The following is a 25,988-nucleotide window of genomic DNA, read 5'->3' as shown; positions in this document are numbered from 1 at the left end:
CAGCAATGACAGCCTGCAAAAAGCAACTGTGGAGATAACTAACCTAGACAGAGGGCAAATGGAGTGAGCTGTGCAATGGCTCACAGTTAAGATCTCTAGAATGCACAGAAAAAGCTTTGCATCTGCAAACTGCCAAGGACAGTCAGACCACCAACCTGCCAGCTCTCTGCTGTGTTAGCAGTCCCACTTCTTTGGGAGGGGCAAAAAGGGGGAATTATCTTCGAAAATACTAAGAATGGCTTGGAGTTGCACCACAAATTATTCATTATTATTATTCATCAGCTGAACCAAGTGAGTAGTCTTTCTAAAAATTTTTAAATATCCTCAGATTTGTATCACTGCATATGCAAAAGGATAGTACATTCTCGGAGTTGTATTTGTCTCTATGAAAGAGAGGAGAAATGAATCAACGTGAGGTTCTCACCCCTAACAGGGAACTCATTCCATGTAGCTACTAAGAATGTGGCTAGCCACGTTAGCACTTTCAGTCCTTGAACATACAGTATACAGACTTCTCAGGAAGTCTCACTGGTTTTCTGAATTCCCACTTTGTGCTGAAAAAGTGATTGTGCTTACAAACACTGTCAAGCAAATGTTTTACAGATGAGAATCAATTGGATGGCAAAGTATCTAGTCTATGTTTACTGTAATGCAGAAGTATGCAAAGCATACTTTCACAGTCTTTTTACATAGGAACCCAACTAACTGGAGAATGAGCTCTTTTCAAGAAGGAAATGGAAAAAGCTGGATTGAAGCATTAGATATCTCAATATAAGGATATGGTGTTCACAAGCAAATACGAAAAAAAGAGATGGGAATAAGTTCAACCATTGACCAATGAAAATTTGGGGGCTTTTTTTAACGTTACCTCCATCCTCACTGGTAAGTCTTCTGCTTCTGTGATCTCAGAGCTAAAAGTATATTCAGATTCATTGCTACTGTGAGTTGAATCCGTTCTTTTGTGTCCAGGCTTGGGGATGTTCTAGAGTGCAAATGAAACAAATCAATACCACTATATGTTTTTCCCTGTGACTGTCTCTTCACAACCTATAATTTAGCTTGTAATATTTGGTGTTATTTCACAGCTATCAAAATTTATAAGAAAAGATTTTTGATTCTGGTTTCTCGTGTCACCTAAGTCTATGAGATGTAGTTCACAATCAAATCTATGGAGACAGGTCAGATCCTACACCGTCAAGTACTGCTGCAGAAAGCAGAATCAAGCAACAACGTAGCATTTTGTGGGAAAGAAAACGCTGTTTACAGGAAGCACAGGCAGCAATTATCTAACTTCCCAGACATTGTATTGAGGAACATTTTTTCTTCCTGCCACATAAAACATTCCTAGAACTACTTAAAATTTAACACTGGATGAATGCGGTACAAACAGCGCTGGCACATGTGAATAACACCAGGGCAAAATAAGGGTAGACGGCACGTGCAATACCACCAGCAAATTCACAGGAGAAATTTAGCATTCTTCACAAACACAAAAATACAATTAAATTTAAAAAAAAAAAAACCTACAAATTTTAAATGTACTTGTTTTGGCTGACTTAATCTAATTAATCAATATTTAAAAGGACAAATTCTCTTTTCAGGTACAGGTCACCACCACATAGCTGACAGGAGAATCAGTTACTAACTCATACCACTAGATTCTGCCTAAACACAGTTGTGAACAGCTTCTGATTTCTCTAATGTTTAGCCACTTACCACCATTAAGTTCATTTCATCCTTGAGATCATCATACCGCTCCTCTAAACGGCTGAACTCATTCAGCAGGTTCTGGTACCGTAACCGTTCGTCATTCAGATCTAGCTCTAGCTGTTTCGTTTCCTCCACTAGCTTCTTTTCCATCGTCTCTGCAAAGGAGAACAGGAACCCAAAGTGAAAACTCCAGTTCTACCTACCATGCAGCGCATCCATCCTGGAGGTACAGGCACGTGTCTGCACCAGGAACACAGACGGTGAAACAGTCTGCTGTTTGAAGCTGGTGTGGGGTATTTGTGCTGCTGCAGGCAAACATTAAGCCAAACATATGAAGGACCAAAGCATTATTGTGGTAACAACAGAAGTATTCACTCAGTCAGTCAGTTATTCTGCTAATACCTTGCATTAGCAATTCCAGGAGGGAGGAAGAAGGGGCGCTAGACCAGTGCTGCATTATGTAAAAAGCAAAATGTGAGATGCTGTACGCCTCAAGCACACTGACCCTCCTCATCACAGCTGCCCCCATCACAGCCTTTGCATCTGGAGTTACACTCTTCTGGCTGCTGTCTAGGTAGTCACAGCAGCCAGAAGAGCTGCAGTAGATTAATTGTATTAAACATCAGAGCCTTCTTTTTAGACGTAAAATGCTTTGTAACAGTCATCCTCACCAAAAACACCCCAAAACCTTAGGACTTCAAGGAAACACAAACAGTAAATAATTCTGATGCATGTGAGTTCTTAAAACAAAGAAATGAAACCATTAAACTAAAAAGGAATGCAAACTAAGGCAAATTAGCCCAATCTATGCAGTAGAGTGTTGCTTTACAAGGCAACACAAAGTAGAAAACTGGAGTGAAGAGAACAGAGCCAACCTGTTATTTCCCTCGCCTGGTCATGGATGCGGCGGTTCAGCTCCTCCTTTTCTGTTTTCAGTAACGTGTTCTGCTCTTTCAGCTCCGATACCAGCTACAGAGATAATAAAATATTTGACTCAGAGTGCAGTTCATCTTTCCTCAGTAGCTCTAACAGCTACTACATCCTTGTTGTAAGACTTCAAATACTTAAACTTTTTCTCAGAGAATGAAATCAGTGAACTAAGTTACATCTTCATTTCCCAAATGACATGCCTTAAATATGTCCCACTGCAGATTCCCCAGTATGTTCTGCACTCCGTTTCTGATGAGATGCCAAAACTGCCTTGAACCACTCCAGTGTGCCATATTTTTCAGTAAAGTTCCAAAGATGTAATTTATTCCTTAAAATAGAAATATTCTTAAAATAGGAACAAATTTGGTAGTTCTGTTCTATATTCCGTCGCATTGGGTAACAACATAATCTAACATCCTGCCTCTGCCCAAAAGTTGTGCCACTTTAACAGTGCCCAGGTTTGCCAGTTACTCGTTTGTCTCTGATTACGGTTACTACACATTCCTTTTGCTTAATCAATTTATATTTTTCCTTATGTTTATCTGATCTTGAAACCTAGCACTGCAGCATCACATAACGTTGGAATGAGGCTGTTTTCCAATATTCGAAACTTGCACCGTTATCAGCAAGTACTCGACAGAAAACAACCTGTTTGATATGTTCATGGTTAAAGCAAAAATAAGGGGTTATGCAAAACCTGTTGAACTAGACTGTGCACACATACCTGTGTTTAGTAGGCTAATTGTTTAAATCAGGTAGGATATAAGCAGGTACTTTTGAATATTGCGTATGGGACAGATTTTTGATACCTATGTGATTACACTCTCTAGGTTGGTAAGATGATTTCTTTTTATGAATGCACTACCTCTGACTGAGGAAACTTAAGTATTTGGATTTGCAAATACTTTCAATATCAACATCTGAATAGATTGAATACATATATTTACATACAATATATAGATTTAGTACATTCTTCTATCAGAGGTGTAATTATTTAGGTATCAAGCCTATTTAGGATTGTACAGGTATAACATTGCTTAAAAATACTGTAAAAGTATCAGCCAGACAACTGAAGCAGTTAAGCCTGGCCAAAACCTGAGTGGACACCAGGCCCCTGTAAATGTTCTCATGCATCTGAGACTGCATACTTGCCTGCTCGGTTTCACTTTTGTATTTGTCTGCCCATTCCTCAATGGTCTTTTTCTCAGACTGAGTTTGGTGCAGCTCCTTCCGGAGCTTGGCAATCTCCTCCTGAAGGCTGAGGACACGGTTGGTTGCATTCTTAGCCTCCTCCTCACTCATCCGAAGCCTTTCCACATCACTCCGCAGCTTCTCTGTCTCCGTACTGTACGTGATCTCCAGGTTGCTTAGCTTCTCCAGCAGAGATTTGTACTCTTTGTTCTTTGCAAAACACAACACATAGAAGCTGTTGGAGAAGTTCTGGTTTAAGGGAGCCTTCTAGTTCCCTACAGAACATACTCAGACACAGGAGCAAAAGAGCAGCTTCCCCATTTCCAAGAAGTTTCAGTCTGTTTTCGCAGAATTGCTTAACAAGGTGACAGAACAGTCCAGTCTCTAAGCCTGCACATTAACATCCCAAACTAAAATCAGACAGGAAGCCCACATGCATCAAACATGATCACCTCACTTTCCCCTTAAACAGAGCAACTGATGTGCTTCAAATGAAATACTGACATTAAGGGACCAGATGTTTTCTCTCAGTGCTGCTGAGAGACACCAATGGATGCTTTACTGCTCCAGTTCTACTGTGGCCTCCCTTTCTCTTCTATCAATGTTCTTCCGCAGAAAACAGAACTGATACCTTACCATGAAAATTCAGTGCATTTTTCTGTGAATGCCCACAGTGCTACTGAGAAAGGTAATACAAGATTTCGAAATATTTTCCCTGAGGTCAGGGAGCTTTTACCTGCTCATCAATTTTTCGCTGCAGCTGCATGATCTTGTTCTCCAAGCCAATGTGAAGCTTCTTGTAGCGTTCTACAGACCGGGCCTCTATCTTCAGTTTCTTTAGCTCCCTCTTGGCCATCATGCGCCGGTAACAGCATTGCAAGTAAACAACTGCTTTCAAGGTCCTACGGTAGTGCACTCGAGCCAGCCAGCCTCTTACGTGTTTCTGAATAATAATAGACTTGTGCTCTCGAAGCATCTACAGTTAAGAATAAAACACCACAAGGGGTATTAGAGTTGCAAACTGCACCTGCTCAGTTAAACCAACTCCATAATGAGAGGTGTAAAGGTGATGTACACACAGAGACACCTTAGCCTGAAAAGAGAAACTTCTGGTGAAGAGTAACAAGAAATGAATCTTGAATTAATTTAAACAAAAAAAAGGAAAAGAAGACAGGAATAAGGATGATGACAGGGAATAAAATGAAAAGGAACCAGAAGGAAAAACATGGAAAGAAAGAACCAGAGGCACACTGAAGAACCAGGCATTCCTTTGTGTTGATGTCAGACCCAAGCTAATTACAAAAATACATGGTACCTGGTGGCCAGATTACAAATACAATCCTTTTTTTTTTTTTTTACTGCATCTTTTATCTTGAAACATCTTAGAATCATTGACATATGCTGCATAGGATTCATCAATACAAAGTTCAAAATTACCGCACTTGATATGCAGCGCAGCTAGTACACACTAGGACCCAGAGTAAATTGTAGCAGCTGTTAAAAACAGCAGCCACAGTCTAGCTGACCAAACCACAAGTTCTAGTCAGTTTTCCTTTTTTTTTTTTTCCTTTTTTGACATATCTTAGACTCGCCAGCATAGAAAAATCTCCATTTACTCTAAATCAGAAATTTTATATTGTAGTAATTCCAATTTATTTCATGGCAGAAATTTCAACCATAGCTTCGATGTGTAAAACAAAATTAATAATAATTTTTTAAAAGTCATTTTTAACAAAAAAATGTCAAGAATGCCAGCAACCTTCATCAGTGTGTTAGCCAGAGATTTCCACTAGGAAGAGTCTACTACTTGTTTTTGGATCCTTCACTCACTGATTCAATCAGAGATCCCCCAGGTCTGGAGCACCTGAATTCCAGCAGACCACAGCTATGCTCGGAGAGTCTGCCCAAACCCACAAGGCTTCCAGGACTCTGAGAACTTTACAGTTCACTTAATAAAGCTTCTGCAAATCAAACAGTTTATTCTAAAGAACAAAACTATTTAAGATTTTATGTTACTTCTTGGACTTGATAGTTTAAAGATCATATGCAGTTCACATTCTTACACTGATTTACTACAAAGCTGATAAGACAAACTAGTAGGGTAACAACAATTTTGTTTTATACTTCTTAGCAAACGAACTGTGTTAGAAGCATTGCATTTCCAGATCAATGAATTTAAAAGGTTCACTGGCAAAGTGGCAAGATTATAAGATACACAAACTTTCTCCCTTAGCATTTATTTCTGAAGAAAAAATGAGACTTGAAACACCAGCACTTGGTTAAATAGCACACCGAGGTAAGGAAATCTGTCAGGTTCTGTCAAAAGCACAGCAAGGTCAAAAGCCAAAGTCCTTCTGACTGCATGTCATGCAGTTAGCATTCCTGCCTCCTTCATACACGTTTTCTGGAATAGTCCTTCAGGTCACCCACGGGTGCCTGAACAGCTCAAATACAACTAGATTTCAACAACATTTTCACCTCAAGTTTGAAAGCAACAAGTCCCATAAAATACCTCCATCGTGCAGCGATGGTCCTCATCTGTCAGTGAATTCTCACACCCACGCAACCAGTGAGGACACAGGTCACTCCAACGGAAGGTGAGAGTATCAGGAAAGTTATTTAATTTACCAGGTATTTCCCAGGAAAGCTTATGTAAAAGCTGTGGAGGAACTAAACTCCTTGTTAAGCTGAGAAGCACATCACAATGTCTCGGGCAGCGGCTTTCCCCAGGATGTGCAAGATAGATGATTCAACCATTTTAAATTCCTTGTGTTAGTCATGTGACTGCAATACATGCCCTCTCTTCTGACAACAACAACAGGTACCTTTCACAATCCTAACGAACAACACGTGTACCGTGTGTTACTGCCAGAGTCATGGCTCAGCCCAAGTGTGCTGTCATCGCGCAACCTTTCGGTTTCACTCATCTGCAATCATCACGAACTTCAGAATAACCGTGTTTACCTTCCCATGACATGCAGAGCTTGTGCTTCTCTCTCTGGCCATCCCTGTATCTCAGTTTTAATAAAATTCCACCTTAGGAGGACAACATATACACAGCACACCACAGGTACACTTGACAGAACTTCATGTTTTAATGCGGTGAACAATTCACTGCTCGAGGGGGATACTCCCTGACAGGCAAGTCTGACCATCCCTTACATGGACCCCTCCAGAAATCTGCCATCTCTATTAAGAGGGAATATAACAGGTTTATAGAACTCTGTGCTACAGGACAGATGCGATGTGTATCGCTCACGCGTCTAACTTCAGGCATACAGAATCACCTCCCATTTTCCTAAGGATCGATTTTAGTCCACATATTGCTGTGACCCATGTTGTACTTTGTCACATCTGACAGACCACTGTTAAAAACATCTTACATACTCTCACAACATAAAATACGGTTTGTAATAACGAAAATGCTAAGAATTCCAATAAAAAGGCAAGTAGATACCCACACAAAGGAACAGCCAAGTCAAGCATGGGGATCTTACTACTTAGAAATTCTTCTCAGGGATTATTTGTTTTCAAACTTTCTAGCTAGTATATGTTAGAAAGCTGTATCTTAAACACATTCACCTGTGACTGTGCATGCAACTTTAATACAAATGAAAAATATACACAAACTTCAAATATAGAAGAGAAACACATGGAACACAAGCACTAGTTGGCTTTTGGTTATATGCCTTCCATATCTACCTGCTTAGGAAAAAAACAGAACTCTTGGCTAACTTTTCAGTGTAATTTAAGGTGACTTTTAAGCCTAGTTAAAACAACTGAAAACAAGTGAAACATGCTGGCATTTTGTAGTCTAACCATTTGAATCATAATTCTGTTTCCAGCCCTCTAATCACTGAAGAGCAAATCCCAATTTCAATTGAATTTTTATTTTTTATCAAGCACAATCAGGACAATATTACCAATATCACTAGGACAAGCTTGTATCAACTTCTCTCCAAAACAAAACCAACATCAATAAGTTAAAAAAACAAACCACCCCGTCGCATGCTTAAGTTTTAATCTCCTATTTTTGTAGGTATCTTTTTGCTAACATTAATCTCCTTCAGTATATTCCATAAGCCATTTCAGAATCACTGAAAGTAGGGATGGAATAGGAGTAGTAGTGCATCACATATGTATATTGATGTGAGCAATACTGATTTGGACTCATGGAGGCGCATTCACACGAGGCCACTTTCAGTATTTAAGCGCCTCAACTTTCTATATAACAAATGAAAAAGTTTCTCAAGAGAAATGCTGTAAATCCCTGTTAGACTCTCCACTGACTGCACTGAAAGTCTATGTACATCCATGTTAGATGACAATGTGAACATCTCTAAAATGACAAGTTCATTGACTGCAGTATCAGATCTTTCTAATTTCCAGGCACTGTCCTTCAATCCATGCTGTGATATTTTCTTTGTGCATTACGCGTTAACAGCACACACACAAACATTTCAGATTCCCAAGGGGCCACTGCAGAGCAGCTTTGTCCTGAAGGTATGTGGAAATAAAGCTAGAGTGAAGAAGTAAAACATTATGATTTCTTACCATTTGGTACTTGTTCCTGGCCATGTAACCTCTCAAGAGAGCCTGAAGAGCAACAGTAGCAGCTCGCATGCATTGGTATCTTTTGTGGACCACATACATGCGCTGGAACTTCTGAATAGTGATGGCAGCCCGTGTTCTCCGCAGGAACGTGGCATAGCTAAGCAAGAAAAAGATTACAAATAATACCTGTAATTATTTTCCAGTGCTTGAATATTATTTTTTTACCTCCTATAACTTTACCCTCTTTCTCAAGAGCTACATTTTCTACTTCAGTTTCTTCCTACTGTTGTCAGTGATACAGCATATTTACTTGCTATTCTACTGTATGGCAGTACAACAGAATGACAGATTAACAGAAAACTTGCAAGGTTTTCTGGGGAAATGTTTTCACTTCCTCTGAGAACTGTGCTATAGAACTGACAAGATAAACTCAGCTTAATTTCTCATCATCTTTTCTCCAGCTTTAAAGCTATTTCCATTATGCCACCTTCCAGATCTCCTCTCCTAACCTCAACCCATAGAAACTGTTTGCTCATTCTTGGCCCTCTCAGCAAGACAATTACAAAGCATCCTGACATAAGCCTCTTTCTGAAGGTTGATTCTTACAGTCTTCACAACCACCTTGTCTTTGAACACCACCACCTGTACGCCTACCCTTTTATCTGGCCCATGCATGGCCATCCCTCAGAAGACAATCCAAACAAATGACTCTAATGTATCTCCCTTCACGGCTGCACCCTGGATGAGGAATGGCTTCTCCAGCAGGACAGACAGACCCAGCTGGGAGGGCACATGGAACCTGGGCAATAAGGACTCAGCCAAGAGTCCTGCTTTACCTCACCTGCAACATATCTCCTAGTACTACTTGTACTCTGCTCCCACTAACAACGTACTGTTCTAGCATCATACAGCCAGGGCACTACTGTCCTCTCAGGAAGGTCAAACACAGGCAGGACAGACACACTCATTATATTTAATATACTTCATTTCCCTGGAAAATCATTTCCTCTCAGCCAGTAAAGGAAGGGAAGAACAAATGTATCCCATTTAAATGTCCTACTTAAAGGGATCTGAATTGAGGCTAGTGTGGGTTTTCCCACGAGCATTGCTTACCATCGTGCTTGGTACCCTCTGACATATCTCTGAATGGTGATGGCAGCCTTCCTCATACGCACGTACTTCTTTCGCATCAGCCAGCCTCGGATCGTCTTCTGGATGCGGATACAGGCAGCTCTCAACTTATCTGCCCTTATTTTTTCCAGATAGGCTACTTGACCAGCCCGGAAAAATATTTTTGTCTTACCAAACTGGTACTTATCCTTGTCCTATTTTCAGAGGTAAAAAGAGGATCAGTTACAGCATTAAATGTTAGTGGATTAAAAAAAAAGGCATGAAGGGCTAAATGAAAGTACAGTTAGTAGAGAGGCAAAGTTATCTGTGTAATATTTCAAGTAAACCTAGACTTAAATTAAGTAGTGGAGGAGAGTATTTTCTCTGTGTGATTTTGTTAACAAATAATACCATAAGGCCACAAGCATGGCCTAAACGAGTAACATGAGATTTTTGCTTAGACAAGAATGCCACAAAGATTATAAGAGACATGGAAGGCTACAGGAGGTGAGGAAGGGGCCCAGAGGATGAAAGCAGTACAGGCAATGCACATATGTACAATTTCCTGCTTAAGTTGTAGATGACCCCACTGAAACTGTCCATCTTCAACCATATTACACAGTACAAACAAAGCAGCTGGGGCTTCAAACCTGTACGCATCGTTTACTGCATCAGGACTGAGCCAGAACAAAGCATCTCACTGCTGCTCAATCACATCTGAAATTTCAGAACTAAAACAGAAAGAGAATAATATTCTATCTCTAGAGGCTGTAGTACTCTTTGGAGGGAAAAACTGAGAAGATAAAAAGGTACATTGAAAAAAAATAATTTTGTTGATTGTTTGGTGTTAAGTTAAAAGGAACAGCAGTCAAGGAGCTATAGCTTAGGATACATTTACACTATACATTAACACTATAAATACAGACACATGCATATAAACCAAAATATTTTAGTTCAGTCCACCTAATGACACAGAATTTAAAAACCCGAGCCCCAACCTGCCTACACAGTATTTTTTTGTTTCCACATGCATCCTAACAGGGGCATTGCACTTCAGCAAGGTAACCTTTCTTGCTTTTCTATCCTCAGCAAACTTTGTCTCTTTCTCTTCCTAGCTGACACTTCTGAGTACGTCTCAATTAACCACCTTCTACTGAGAACTGGCTGGAACTGTCTCTTTGGAGCCTGCCTGCCCTCCGCTGTTCATCAGTCCCTAAGAAATCCCAAGAAACACATCAGTTCAGGTGCAACGCCAGTGGTGTGGATGGCATAGCCTGGGAATGTAGGGCTGCAACTGGAGGTAGGAGGCAAAGCAAGAGGCTGCCAAGGTATTAGGACCGCCACAGTGCTAAGCAGGGAGAGAATGTCACGAGGACAAAAGGAGTGAAAAAGGTTGACTTCAGCACAGGAGCTGAGAGGAGCAGTGTGAAAGACACAAACACAGACAGAAACACCTCCACATAGAAAACCTCCAGATAACTATACCTTACTTAAGGTGTGGTTAATACGTCTTGCCGTTAAGCAAGGTAAGGCTCACCCTCAACCCACCCACACTTAAAATCACAGTCTTCCTTTCCTGTGATACACTGGGAAATTCTACAGTTCCTGTGCTAATATTGGTGGTTTCGTACTTTGTAGTAGTACTAGAATAGTGTGGCTATGAGGGAGTAAGGGACGCTATCTTTAATCCTTCCGATTTCAAATGCGCTCAGCACTAAGTCTAGTACCAGAATCAGCTTCTCCAGGACATTTTTACACGTCTGCTTTCGGTCACTAAGGACATCTCTCTGCTTCATTAGAACACGGTAACGGCTGAAGAACTCTTGGTATGTCCACCTGTCCCAAAAACAGAGACAGTGTCAGTCTCAACAATCAATAATTCTCTTAAAAAGAAGAACTACAGCTGAAAGCAATCTAAAAAGCAGTGAACACACCTGGAGGGGAAGCCAGCTGCACTGATTCGGATGGTCTCCAGGACACCACAAGCTCTCAGCTGCTGCACTGCCCGCTTTTCATCAAATCTACGTAGGAATAAAAAGAGCCTGAGAGTTTGGGGCTAGTTTTGCATTACATGGGACCTCTGGCCCTGTGCACACCCAGGACGGGAGTGGCACGGAGGGGGAGCAGGGGTGGGATGTGATGGGTGGTTAACAAGCCCAGCTAGTGCTTCTGCAACTCAGCGACAACAAAGGACAGCCTGACCGGGGAATTGCCCGAGCCCGTCGGCTGCTGCAAGCTGCTTGTCCTGTCCTGCTTCCCGCTGGCCTGCCCAATAGCCACGGCAGTCTTTGTGTGCCCGGGTTTTAAGCAGACTTTTGAGGAAAGCTCTAAGCAAACTGCCAGTCACATTTAAAACAGCTATCAGTGAAACGCTGGTATTTTTTCTCATATATCACCAGAAAAAAAAAAAAAGCGCATCAGGAAGTATTTCTCCCTCTATTCATGCCAAAACATCTCCTGCTGTAAGTACACATACACACAATGAGTCCATCACAAGAGACAGGAGACACACCACTCCTGAGTGAGCAAGGTTTAGCAGAACCTCGATCCGCCGAGGCCTTGGGCAATTCCCTCCCATGCACAGCCTATACGGACCCTACAGGAACCAGCTTACGTGAACGGAAACTTGAAGTCATTAGGCTTAATGCAGCGCACGTAGTGTGGAGTTGTAGCGTTCAGGGTTTCCATCAGCAGATGAAGAGAGTTTCGAAACTTTTTGAAAAAGAAAAAGGGAAAAATATCAGGGAATAGCCTCAATAAGCTCAGTCGTGTTTGAGATAACCTCAGGAAGCCGACCAAGGGATATTTGCTTATTTGTAATAATGCTTTTGGTAATATACACCAGCTTGGTTTTATTATGGCAATAGATTTTAGTTTCAGATACCATCTTTGGGTGAATTATGTTACAGTGAGACTTCTAAATTTAGAGGAGTAAAGCTCCCATATCAGCATGTGATGAACTACAAAAACGTGGGATAGACTGAGTTATTTTCAACCTTTGTATGTCTCATCTACCCTAATTGATTGCCATGACTAAACCTCATGGCATATTACTAAGTAGTCATTTAATTTTAAATAAATTTTAAATCAAATTTAAAATCAACAGAGTGATAAAAAAAAGTCTCCATTTCTTCAGTTCCACTGATCCCAATGTCACACCTACTGAAGAGAACGTTGAAAGTCCAATATCTGAGAGTTTTAGGAGCTTTACTTTTAAAGAAGTATCAGGACCACAAATACCTAACATACTGCAGTATATCCTTCTAACCACAGAATACCCTAATAGATAAAAAAAACTATGAAAACACGTCTTAGATGTTTTAAAAATATTGGTATGGATTTCCTTCTTTTTGTTGAACTCATGATTCTAAGACAACCTCTATTTCTACACAGAATACAATAAAATCACTTTTGTATTAGCTTTCTTTAAAATTTATAAAAAATTCATAAATTAATATACATCACTGATTGATAGGAATAGTATGAGAGTACCTCTATCACTTCAACTCATAGTTTCAGTCTGACAACAAAACTCTTATGCCTCTACCAGCCTCAGGATACTGTCTGTTTGCAAAATCAGAAATGAATTTCAAATTAAAAAGATAACTGGGCAGGGGTTCTCTTGCATGAATTACAGAAGATTGGAATTTGCAGACTGTACCATGAACATATGCCAAGCAGATTGGCATTCTGTACAGTAGCATGAATAACCATTCCTATTCCCACCCAGAGCTTGACATAGCTTGCTTGGGGAAGGTTATAGAGAAATTATGACTATCCAAATCAAACATTCTCTGAATTCCCTGATTCTCACTTAGCGGTCTGACTAGATCATGACACTGCACAGACACTGTGCTAATACCTTTGTTAGGGAACCAACAACCATCCAAGGTACTGGACAAAGCCCAGGCATTTTTGGTGATTTTATCAGAACTCTGAGCACCCGAGAGATGTGGCTGGTTCATCTTCAAGAATTGGCAGGGGACCCTGATACAAAGAACTTACACTGAGCACCCTGAAGTTGTGGCCCAAAATTATTAGTAATTAGGGTATATTTGCTCCAAACTGTAAGTCATAATCAGCTGTACCTGTCTCAAAATCACAAGAGATCCCAAGAAGCACCAGCACACCTTTAGAGCTATGAGACAGACGGAGGTAGAGGGAGAGATTATTTAATCGAGCTTCATCTTCACACTCACCTGATGTCCCACAGTTTTCTTATGCTCCTTGCTGGCTTGACCTGGCCTGGCCTTGGCTGGTTTTACAGCCGTTCGAGACAAAGGCACGCGCCCTGAAGGGGTTGCTGACGTGGGACTGAGGACCTTCTCCTCATCCTGGAATAACTCTGGTAGCAGCTTAAACTGGTATAACAGCAGAAAAAATACAGAGGGTAAGAATCCAGCAAGTGATTGCATCCGTTTGTGCTTACGGTAGTCAGAATCCAGGCTCAGTTTTCGTAAGCGCTGGGTTTTTGTTGAACTCCACACGGGGGCAAATGCAAAAAAGCATTCAAGCTAGTAGTATAAGTGAGTGGGCCATGATTCAATACTAAAAATTTTGTGTGTTTGATCAGTGAGTCTCCTTCTGAAGATAATACTCTGATTGGAGTTTTTTTTTTTTTCATAGAGCCAGCAATAGCTTCCATGTGAAACTGTTACATACTGACAGCAGCTTCATAAGTACCAATTGCAATTATATATGGCTGTTTTGATCTAAGGAGGAAACAACAGGGTCCTCTCATATTCCAGTGGTGCATAAGACTCCTTTGTGGTTGAGAAATATCTAGGACACTGAACAACCCAGCAGGCAACAAAGAATATTTATCACTTTATCACTCTAAATTGGAATAATCAACTTAAAAGAGGAACCATCAACTAAAAAAACCCATTAGCTGAATTTATCTGTCTGAAGATCTACTCTCAGGCCAGTGGGAGTGGAGGAAAATTCTGAAACACCTTTCCAAATACCACTCAGGGCTTCTGGTTCCCTTTCTCTAATGGCTACAAAATACACCCATATATAATAGCTGCTTTGAAGTAACTTATAACTAACACCACCAGGTCTTTCTGCTGACAACTATAGCACTTCAGAAGCATTATAAGAGTAAGAAAATCTGAACTTCTCTACCTGTCAATGAATAATCTTTTATCTAGCATCTGTGCACTTTCTCCCAAGAGATAGGAGCATTCAATTTTCAGTACTAGAAAGTGCTTGGGCTAAGTACAACCTAAAAAATAAAAAAATTGGTTTTGCCTTATAAAACTTGGTGAGCATGCACAATATCCAATGAAACATGCTGCGCAACAAAATGGTACTTGTGCTCTGTGGTTGTGCCAGATGGGCTAGCAGAAGGCATCAAACATTCCTCAGTAGCATCCAGCACAGCACTCCAGCATAATATAGTGACTATGAATGCTACAAAGGTATCCTAAATTCCTGAACTAAAAAAGCAGTATCGCAGCTTAGCTTTATCTCACCTGAGTCTGCCAGGTTAGGAGCACCATCACCTTAGATTACCTCTGTAGCTGGTGGAAGAATGACATTTCCAGAGGGTGATTTAGCCCGTCTCCTTCCACTGACTCAACAAAGAGTTCAGGATGATTGGGCCGCCACCACCTCATTCAGCTGCCCGCAGTCAGAGGCAGCGAGTTGGGATGCACAGGCATCTGAGCTACAGAGCCAAGTCTTTTCATCCCATACAGAAACTTACTTGAATGCAATATGCTTTGTCTCCCGATGCTCTCACACACCAGGGGTGGGGGTGAGAAGGGGGTCTCCAGTGTCTGGACTGCAGATGGATGAGCTCTTCTAAGCTATCAGTACGTAAGTCTCATTCCCTTTTTCCAACCCTGGGAAAATCTGCCTGTAAAAATGGGCAAGTGCATTTCAAAGGCACCATTTCCATAGCCACTGCCTCAGTTACTGCATGCAGAAGAAAGGAGCAGTGGATGGCCTTCTGCAGCACAGGTCGACACCAGGAGAGCATTGCTGAGGTGATCCACACTGTGGGGACATTCACGTTTTCGTTTGGTTTTGGTTTTTAGTATCTTATCAATTTTCTTTGTTTTGCAGAACACTAGGAGTGTTCAAAGAGAGGGAAAACACTGATCAAAGGGCAGATAATTTACGTGGCAGAAAATAAGCAAGCAGCCATTTTTTCCCTGTAATTTTTTCAGACGATTTAACAGACATGCTGCGAACAATCTTACAGATCATTTCTTTCAATACAGAGCCACAACAGAAGATTTTAAGAACACGCCAGTAGCAAGCATAAAAGCTGAGGACTCTTGCATTGCTTTCATGATACATGCATGGAAACTGAACTAGTTCAAAGAGGTCCTGTGGGTGGATTTATAGAGAAGGCCAAAATAAATAGCTAAACACTAGAGTGCCTGCCAAGAGCAGTGTGTGTCATGCACTTTGGAGAGCAAAGCAGCATTTGAGCTGTATCTGAGAGTAGGAATGGGCAGGATGACAGATGATGCATTCAATTTAGAATTACCTTCTGTTGAATGTGCACAGCAAACCCAGAAAACAGCGACAACAACAAAAAAAAAAAAATCAGAAATGCAATCCCACTACAATTACTAATGAAGAGGGCCTGCTGAAAAACAGAAATGAAACATTCTTCTTCTGAAAATTTATTTTCTTCACAGTTGATTTTTTTTTAAGAAAACATTGGTTTGGGTAAAATTTACCATTGGGGAAAACCACGTTGTTTCTTAGTGTTTAGACTGAATTGACTCAGCCTACTGAGCCTGCCCGAGCTGCCATCATGCTCTTATGGCAGCTATGTCCCCATCGTCCCTTAGTGGCCTACATCCCTGGAAGCACCCCTGCGCCCCCGCCGTGTACTGCGCGCTGCCGTGGCAGGGCTGGAGCTACAAAGGGTGACTGGTCCCTGCCAGCTCCCTGAGGATGCCACCTGCCTCCCACACACACCAACTGACTTCACTCAAACCACTGCAACGCTTCTCTCCGTAGAAAGTCTGCTGTGGTTTTTCATTATACTACATGTTTTAATCATTTAGCTTCATGTATCTGCTCAGAGTAGAAACAGAAGCAACAAATGTTGGTTTTCCTGATAGAATGGCATAATTTTAAATAGCCTGTCCTTGACACCCAGCTTCCTGGGCCATTAGAGCCAGCAAATTCCCAACAGCCATCACAGCACAGTGTCAAGTTAATTGCCTTTACATTTCAGAAGAGCACAACCAGCATTTTTGCCAGTAAAAAAAGCAGATGATGCCACTAAAGGCCTGTTCTATAATATTCCTTCACACAGTATTTTTCAATTCAGATGTTATCTTTCTTTCACAGATGTCAAGAAGGCAAGACTCTGTAAATTCTGGTTCGTGTCCTTAGGGTCTATACATTTCATTCCTCTCTCAATTTGCTTCTGGAACAGAACTTGTCTCTCCTCCAGAAATTTTCTGCTCAATTGTCAGGCCATAAACAAGGAGCTTCTGTTTTCAGATTACAAAATTAAGGGCTTAACTGTTAAGCCTTCTTATACTACTATAGTATATTAGAAGTTCTTGATGCCTTTACAGAAAATATAGCAAAGGTTTGTGAAATGCAAAAAAAAAAAAAAAACAAAACCAAAAACCAACCAAAAGAAAAAAAAAACAACAAACAGTGAAATTTTGTGGCTAAATATAGACTGATCTTACACGGAGCAAAATTAGGCTAAAGGACTTTCTAAATTCATACAGATAGCCAAGTAAAACACAAACCACGTTCTATTTCAGTTGATGTGATACTAGGGGAGAAATATTTCCTGGGTTTATAAGAAATTTTATATGACCCTTAATTCAAGGATTCATAACTGCAAAAGAAAAAAAAAAAGCCTTATACTAACCTTACTCGATTTTAGGACCTTAATTTGTTCTTCATAAACTGTGTCTTTATTCTTTTCCAAAAAGCCTTCACATTGATATTCCACCTGAAACCCATCATTTTACAAAAAAATAAGTATTAAAAGTATTTAATAAGAATATTTTGCATAGAATTCATCAGCTGTAACGTTCACATTTAAAACAGATAATTCTTGTGGATGTTGAAAATGTCAGCTCCCAAGTGCGTCTTCATTAAATATAGATTTTCCTCAAAGAGAGTGCTTTCCAGTAAAATATAAAACCTTAAAACATATAGAGATGAATACCGTTATTCCATGATACTAGATATATTTCACTGCTGAGAGATGCTTGTGGTAAGACAGAACGATTGAATCGTTACTGTAAAGGTGAAGAATCAAAATGTGTGTTGAGCATCTCCTTCATCGAAGTTATCAGGGCTGCAAAATTGTGTGAAATCCAGATGCAACTGAGAACAAAGTATCTCATCTCATCAGCTGAGAGGCAATAAGTAGAGCTGCCTGCAGCTTATTATGAAAATGTCTCATTTGTACTCAGAAAGACTATTTTTACCAGAAGCACTAAAAGCCTGAATGTTGTGACAATACAGGAGTCTTCTGGACCAAAGAACAGCCAGAGCATCAGATAAAAACGCAGTATTTATTTCATTGTCCTAATTCAAGGCTGAACAAAACCCAAAAACTATTGTCAAAAGTGTGTACCTTAGAATTCGATATTGATTAACATAAGTATGCTCTCATGAAGTGTCTCACACTAACTCTTCACTCTTGTATCAGCAGAAGTGCAGACTATAAAATAGAAGAGCTGACCCTTATAGTCATTTTATTCTGCCAGAGCAAACAGACTGAAAGCCATCAGCAGCCCCTCTTTCAGTACGGCCATTTATCCGTGCTTACACAATGACACTATACCCCGAGCTGCAAAACACTTCCAAAAATCCCTAGGGCGAAAGGAGGCAGAGGATCTCCCCAGGGTCTACCCACAGCTGAAAGCCTTCTCTGAACATACCCGGGGTACCATTACTGTTCTCACCACTGGAGACAATGCCACGAGAGGGCAGCAGAATCCCTGCCTTCTCCCAGAGAAGACAACATCAAGGCACAGGGGTTACTAACCTGCCAGCTACAGCTTTATTTTTTCCTTCAGGATGTCTGTATGCATTCACGTAAGCACACAGGAAAGCATGAAATGCTTAGCGCAGACAGCACATCAGACCTTTAGAGCCTTGCCAGTACCTGCTTGGAGCTACTTTTAGCTTTCCTTGGCCCTCGCTGCTCAGAGTAGGCATAGGAGAGCCTTGTTTTCAAATATCAAAGTTTAGCCTAATGAACAGTATATGAAATATTAATTAAATAAATAATAAAAGAGAACTCATTAATCTATAAACAGTTACAGAGATGTTCTTGCTGCTTTCATTAAGGTAACACTAGGCACAACAAGAACTGGACCCCTCTTCTATGCATAAATTCAAGAACCTGGGAGAAATCAAGTGGGAGCAACTACAGGCCTCCAACCCCACGTCAGCACATAGAGACCTACTGATAAGAATTCCCAGAGCTTCTCCAAACTTTTTGACGAAGCTGACAACATTCTAAGGCAGCTTCTTTGTTTAACAGGACAATTATCTTAAACAGGATTTTAAAATTTTTTGTTTTATTTTAACCTGAGGAGTTTCTCAGTTTGATGATGCATTGTGGGAGCTGAACAACACATGCACTCCACTGAGATACCCCTCGTCCAGCTTCCTAGAAACAGCTGTTCGCTGCTGGGCAAAGGCGAGGGTGGGAGCAGCTCATACTGCTCCAGTGATGAGAAGGCGGCTGTGTTAGCCTCTTTCCTGTGTGCGTATTAAGGTGGCAGCAAAACTAACATCGTTTTGTTCTTGCTCTTCAGCTAAAACTAAAGTGAGATATATGATTTTCTATTTTGTGTCTGTCTGTAGCATAACTGGAATTGATACAATTATGCTGTGAATTGCAAATACACTAAGCTGTCATGTTTTGAAAAAGGATGGTTGGTGGTTACAGCATGTGACAGGAATCAGGAGCTCTTGTTTGTGTTCCTGGCTCTGCACAGCTGCCAGGTCAACTTTCTTCTCCTGATCGGGTGTGCAGGCAGGCACACATTTTGCAAGAACCCAAGTAGAGCTGGGGATGCCACTGCCCAGTCGCTGCCTGCAACAGCCGCCCACCCCAGGATCCCCTCCTGCGCACACACTCAGCAACACCAGCCACAGAAGGAGGTACAGGAGGAAAAGCCCTTACCTTGTCAGCAAAGTGCTTGATGATAAAAGCCTTATTTGACAAACGCGGTTTTTCAAAGAGGGCACATTTATTCAAATGAGTATTGTATAGTTTTTGGGCCCAAGTGTCATCCGAGCCTTTTGGCATCTATGGAAGAGAACACACAGCCATTTAAAATGTCTTGAAAACTTTTCAGTAGCAAAAGAAACTAAGAAGACAGGGGACGACACTTTGTGGTTTGCTTTCAAACTCCAGCTCCTCAGATTTCCAACACTGCCACAAGCAAGGAAGCCAGCAACCAGCTACGTGCTTGCCTTTCTAACACTCTGGACTGGACACAGCCCAGCAGCAGGTGTAGCTGCTCTGTGACACACACAACACTAGTAACACTTCCAGTGTCACACATCTGAAGGCAGGGATCCAAGAGAGACGTTAACTGGCTGAGCAGCATCTCAGTGGGTCAGAACTCATCCACCACCATTAGAGATTGCTTGTGATGCTTTGTGATACACAGGAACCCCAAGCTGGGTTTCCACCGAAGTAGACACCACACACCATCCCCTGTACGTGACTTGGCATAAATTAAACTACCATGAAAGACAAAAGGTAAGACACCAAGCAAGAGACAACTTGGAGAAATCTGACAGGACCAAAGACTGCACTTGCTACGCTTGGGAAAGTTGCCAGAGTCAAAACAAAGGTTGATCAGACACCCAGAAACAGACACATGATGGAGAGGAGGAAAAAAAAAAGCATGACTAAAACCACTTTTACTCCTCCTGTAATTGCCAATTCTGTTTGTAGGTTCTCCAAATCCTTTCAACAGCCGAGTGTCAAAACGATAGCTGTACGTAGATGACTATTCCCTGTGAGGTCCCAGAAGCAGGACGGCTGATGACTTCTTTCTCTATGAAAGCCCTCAAACACACACCTTGCACTCCTCATCCAACAGATCCAGAACTCCCATTTTGGCCTCTATGAGGTTGATGCAAGGCTGATTGTCATAGAAATCAATCAAGGTCCATGGTATTTGTTCCTTCATATATTCTTCTTGTTCCAGCTTAAAGACATGCTACAGGGAAAAAAGAAAACAGTTTTCTGTGAAATAAAATGCAGAATAAATACACTGAACTCACATTTGAATTCATCTTGGCACTCTAATCCAGGCTGTCAAGTGACACACTAGTTCAACTGAATAAACCCTTTAACAAGTAAGTGTGTGAAACATAAATTAACCTTTTTTCCTGGCCTAAAAACAACAGACAAATTAATGCGCTCATCCATATTCTCTGCAAATAAGGTCTATTTGTTCCTATCTTTTAACTGTATAGTCCCACAATTACTACAAGCTCTTTTCTCTTATAAAAAAAACACCACAAAACCCAGAACATGCCTCAAGTGCAGGAACAGTAACTTATAACGTGGGATATGCCATGCATTTATGATTTCGAAGTTACGAATACTGCTCTATTTCAAGTACAATTTCACTATAAATACTTTTCTGATTCCTTGTAAAAGAACAGAGCTCCATTTCCTCTTAAATGGCTGCCGATTTTTTTCTAAGATGACGCATTGCGTTAAAATATTCTTGCAGATTTTTGTTGAAGAGTGTATCTCCAGGAGTATCAGCACAAGAAATCCTTTAAGCAAAATTTTGTGGAAGATTTATCTGGTACAAAGACCAATAACAATGTACTTGTATATTTATTCAAAAATTTTATCACAAAGAACACGCACAGCTTTAATGAAGTGTGCATAGGAGATGAATTAAAACTACAGGATAAAAATATTATAAGATATTAAACAGGCAAACTGTGGTCTTAATAGCACAAGCACTCTTTTTAAAAACAAAAAGACTGCTGACTCCAGTTATTTTAAATGACATATTATCTTCCATTTAAATTTAATGCCTACTAACTGCTCCGGCAGGCAAACCGAACTTGGAGCGTGCCCTTCCCAGCAGCGAGGAGCCGTGCTGTGGGCAGGGTTGGGGGGCCGCCACGAACGCCTGTATTCACGGATCTGGCCTCGCAGTTCTCTGGCACGCATCTGCCAGACAGCAGAAAACTACCCTGACAAAGCAGTTCATCCCTTTTATTTCATTAGCTTAACGCCATCCTTCCCAAAGCAGCGCTCCTTAACGGCGACCGCGGGAGCCATTCCCGCCCCACCGCTTCATGGCAGCGTTAGGCGCCGAGTTAATTCCTGACAGGAAAGCCAACGGTAGCGTCTTTATTGGCGAGTCACATCCGACCTAAGTCCTGAAAGAAAACATAAAACTATTTCTTCACTGTAAAGGAATTAGCAATTACGTGGTGAAAAATGTCTTCAGACTTAGCTTTCCTTAGGGGCAGCGGGTGGCCAGGCAGGGGAAGGGTGGCCAGGAAGCCGGGCAGGCCACAGAGATGCACGAGGCGGCCGGGCCATCCCCAAGCATCCTGCCCTCAGCTGGGTGCAGGCCGCCCCAGGCGGCACGTGAAGGCTTGCTGGCTACCGCCACAGACACGGGGCTTTAATTTAAAACAACTTCCACCCCGCATACCTGCATGGCAGCCCAATGGGTCCGTGTCCACTGGCACTGGGTTTGGTAGCTTGGCGGGGCATCAACACAAAAGCCCCATTGCCCCATCCTTTGTGAGACAAGTGCTTAGAGCAACAGCGCGAGAGGGAAGGGAGCACGGGGACGGTGACCTTTACTAAAGAAGTGAACCCTTACAATTCTTACAGTGACTAGATTTTGCTGTAGAACTGAGAAAACTCCGAGATACCTTGTGTTTAGCAGTTATGACATCCTGCTTATGGAGCTGAAGCCGTGGCACTACCAGCACGGACAGGGCACGTCGGGGCTGGAAAGCCCAGCCTCCGCTCCAGCACCCAGCTTACTCCCCCACAGGCATCTCCACTGCTGGAGTGAACAACGGCATGGGGGGATCCAGGCCTGCGAGCATACACTGCTGCTGTGGAGCTACACTTGTAAAGAGAGTTCAAAGCTATTCCCGTACTGCAGCACAGCCTAGCAACAGACCTGGCATAAATAACTTGCCTCATCATTACGCAGGTACGATATATAACTACAAACGTCACTAAGGCTGAGGAGAGAGAGAATCGTGATCTCTCTGGAGGAGAAGGAAGAGGCGTTTCTTGCCACATGTCAGTCATCAACTACAGGATATGGCTGAAAACCTTCAAATAATAACGCCCGGAGAGGAAGCGCAGGTGGCAGATTTCCAGCAGCAAAGCCCTGCTCTCTGCTGCCCGGGCACTGGCTCTCGTGGAAGTTACAGAGACACAGCTAACTCCAACTTCATCCACATGGTGCTCACATTGACAGGCAATTTCAGGGTCTTAATTGCCAAGCACTGCTTCTGTCTTATAATTGTTAGTGTGATCGGAATTTCAAATAGTCCCAGAGCAGCAGTTAGTCATAAAATCTATTTCTAGGAGATAGTCGATCTTTCCCCATCCCCCAAAGCCCACAGCCAGGACAGCTGGTTAATAGACTGAAGGAATTCATCGTAACCACTGGGGACCCAATTAGCAGAATGGACTTGGGTGAGAGGAAAGGGAAGAGGAAATGCCAGTCATTTCCTACTTACCATATTGAACTGCTGCTGCAGTTTTTCGTTGGCATAGTTGATACAGAACTGTTCAAAACTGTTGATTTCGAATGTCTCAAATCTAAAATATGCAGATACTCAAAATTACTAGTGCGGTGAAAAAAACACTTTAAATGACCCCATAATTTCAATTCCCTCCCTCCAGTCGAATTCATTGCACTATTCCACGCATAAACAACCACAGTCAAGCAACAAAGCCCACAGGAAAATGGCAAACTGTAGGACATGGGCAATTCAGTGATGTTCCCTCTTTAGGCAGGGATGAGGAACACAGGGAAGGGACTGATGTTCCTGGACAGCATGGTAGTTATCTGTGTCCTCTCTAGAAGTGTCACCCTGGAGGAACTATGAGATGACAAGTCCCTTGTAACTTTCCCCAATGCAATGCATAAAGGAACTATCAACAGCAAAAATCTGAAATCCCACTATAAATGCCAAACCTGAAAGTCAAAACAAAGATCTTAGATAGCATGTCAAAACTAAACACCTACTTCATTCAGCTGGAATAAGCAGCTGCTAAGGGTTTGGGTTTTTTTGTGCAATCCACACAGCGCTACACGACAAAGACTCTTTGCAGTAAGATAATTACGTAAGAGGTGTCATATCTCTGACAAAAAGACTCACCCATAAATGTCCAACACTCCAATGAAAGAATGCTGTTTTAGAGTAGCATGAAGGGCTTTGTTCACATGATCTACAATCCAGTTAAAGAGATTAGCATAGATATGTTTGGCGAGTGCATCTCTGGCATTGATGGCATGAAGTTTAGAAATTGGCTTGATGTAGGTTTCAGTGGCAGTTGCAAGCTTCCTATGGCAAAGCCAGTGGGCCATCTCTTCATACTCCACACCCATGAGGTCGCAGAAGATGGTGAGGGGTTCATGCTTGGGCTAATAAAAAAAAAAAATCTCCTTCGGTCTTGAAACATTATTGCCAATAGCACACACACAATCATGCAATCAGAAGAACTGCCTGCCTGCAGTGATCCCACAATAAGCAGCAACAGCAGCTTCTGCAGCTCTTCCTCCTCCAAAATGTAACAAGTTCCCTATCCATTTACCACATTCACATCGCTGAATCACAGTTTCCCCAAAGGCATTTTACTATACTTGTGTTCACCAAAAAGCCCCACGCAGGGAACCTGCAACCTTTGCAAAAATGAATCACTGAGCTTCTCAGGGGTGGACTTGGTATTTTGAATTCTTATAACTAACTGTCTCAGTTTTGAATGAAGAAGCTAGAGAAATGCAGAGGACAGGAAATCAGCTGTGTGCTGGGGACAGAATGGACTACAGCTCCTGACCAGTGCTCTCCTCTGCTCATATACATCCCTGGCAGGGAGTGATGGGTAATGAGACATCACAACCCAAGCCGAGAACGAAGAGGAAGGAGCATGGAAGGGCTTTAGTACTTCGGTCTCAGTATTTAACACAGTATTTTCTCAGTGAATTCTGGAGTCAAACGCTAAGAGATTGGAACACACAAATGATGTTCTCTCAAATTGGACTGTACAAGTGAAAAAACTGACCTTCATTTAACTGGGTAAAATCAACTAGCAAGGCCTGCACACTGAGATGGTATACAAGATTTCTGCATAAAAATCAGCATGGTGTGTTTACCACTCAATGAGTTAAGGTACTACACCTCATGACTAACAAGCAAATCGATAGCTAGAAATCAAGGAGGACAGACAGGTCTTTCCTCTTAAGGAACTCCCCTTACACTACTTCCTCATCATGCTCACTTTGCACCCAGTGGCTCAACAGCACGCTGACAAGCAGCGTCTTGACAAGGACAGATTACAGGGGACTGTAACTACGTGCCCAGTAGCTTCAGGGTACACCAGCTTTATCTATTTCCACATCCTTCTGACTTCTCCAGGGCTTCTTCCAGTCCTTACAGCACACAGATCCCACGGCAGTGCTGTTACACTTCCAAAATCCAGTTAACTGAGCATGTCTTCTTTCAGTTTAGCCATACCACTTTAACTGGCTCAGAAGACAATAATAAAGTAATAATAATGACGAACACTGCACAGAAGAGTGTCACATTAGGTTTACTCGAGCCAACATTAAACAAACTGATTCATTCACACAGCACCATGCAGAGCCCTTCGCTGAGCTCCCTGAAGCACCACCAATGCACCACCATGCCAGCGCTTCCCAGGCAGACCAGTCTGCCCGGCTACAGAGCTTTGCAATGACATGGCTATTGTCAGAGAACAGCCTGGCTCAGGTAGCCAATGCCATTGAGCAGACATTCACCGCTGCCTGCTAGATGTTTACCACGTCAGGATAGGATTGCACAGGAACTTGCAGCTTTGTACTAGCTCATTCAGTGAGATTCCTGCATTGGAGATATCCATTACAACACAGGCTAGCTCATCATGTCCTGGGGCTCATCAGCTTTCTACCTGTGATCATTAAATGACGCTTTCTTTGTAGTGAAAACCTTTTTAAGACACACCATAGAGCCAGACTGTTGCTGTGGTTTCACAGCAGCTATCCATTAGACCCCAGGGACACACGGCATCAGCCCAGGCACACTGATCATCTGTGGCCGGATGAAGGACCTGTTATCTCAGCTCCAGAAGCTGCTACTGCAGATTCTTGAGAAAGTGACTGACAGTAAAATGAGAAAAAAACCTCTGCAACCGTTGCTTCTATTTGAAGAGAGAGAAAGATGAAGGCTGTGTAGTTCAGCAGTAAACATTCAGGGAAAGGCAAAAGGAGAAACTGGTCACTTTTGAACCCAAG

At 41.9% G+C, this 25,988-nt stretch overlaps 1 protein-coding gene across 1 annotated transcript in view; it reads right to left on the bottom strand.

Annotated features, from left to right (window-relative positions):
• Positions 1-25,988, bottom strand: part of MYO5A (myosin VA) — a 98,422-nt gene that overhangs the window by 22,206 nt on the left and 50,228 nt on the right. The window contains exons 10-25 of the mRNA XM_068410860.1: positions 23,857-24,122; positions 23,212-23,293; positions 20,547-20,687; positions 19,637-19,762; positions 17,357-17,440; positions 13,695-13,856; positions 12,110-12,207; positions 11,430-11,516; positions 11,223-11,331; positions 9,499-9,710; positions 8,386-8,542; positions 4,568-4,807; positions 3,793-4,041; positions 2,586-2,679; positions 1,717-1,865; positions 869-982 (exon numbers count right to left, since the gene is read on the bottom strand). Of these exons, the coding sequence (XP_068266961.1) occupies positions 869-982; positions 1,717-1,865; positions 2,586-2,679; positions 3,793-4,041; positions 4,568-4,807; positions 8,386-8,542; positions 9,499-9,710; positions 11,223-11,331; positions 11,430-11,516; positions 12,110-12,207; positions 13,695-13,856; positions 17,357-17,440; positions 19,637-19,762; positions 20,547-20,687; positions 23,212-23,293; positions 23,857-24,122 (2,370 nt within the window). The remainder of the gene's footprint in view (positions 1-868; positions 983-1,716; positions 1,866-2,585; positions 2,680-3,792; positions 4,042-4,567; positions 4,808-8,385; positions 8,543-9,498; positions 9,711-11,222; positions 11,332-11,429; positions 11,517-12,109; positions 12,208-13,694; positions 13,857-17,356; positions 17,441-19,636; positions 19,763-20,546; positions 20,688-23,211; positions 23,294-23,856; positions 24,123-25,988) is intronic.

Source organism: Nyctibius grandis, chromosome 11 (assembly GCF_013368605.1).
Source record: "Nyctibius grandis isolate bNycGra1 chromosome 11, bNycGra1.pri, whole genome shotgun sequence".
Classification (NCBI taxonomy): domain Eukaryota; kingdom Metazoa; phylum Chordata; class Aves; order Nyctibiiformes; family Nyctibiidae; genus Nyctibius; species Nyctibius grandis.
The sequence above is the reverse complement of the archived record's forward strand: the minus strand, read 5'-3'. Positions and strand labels throughout refer to the sequence as shown.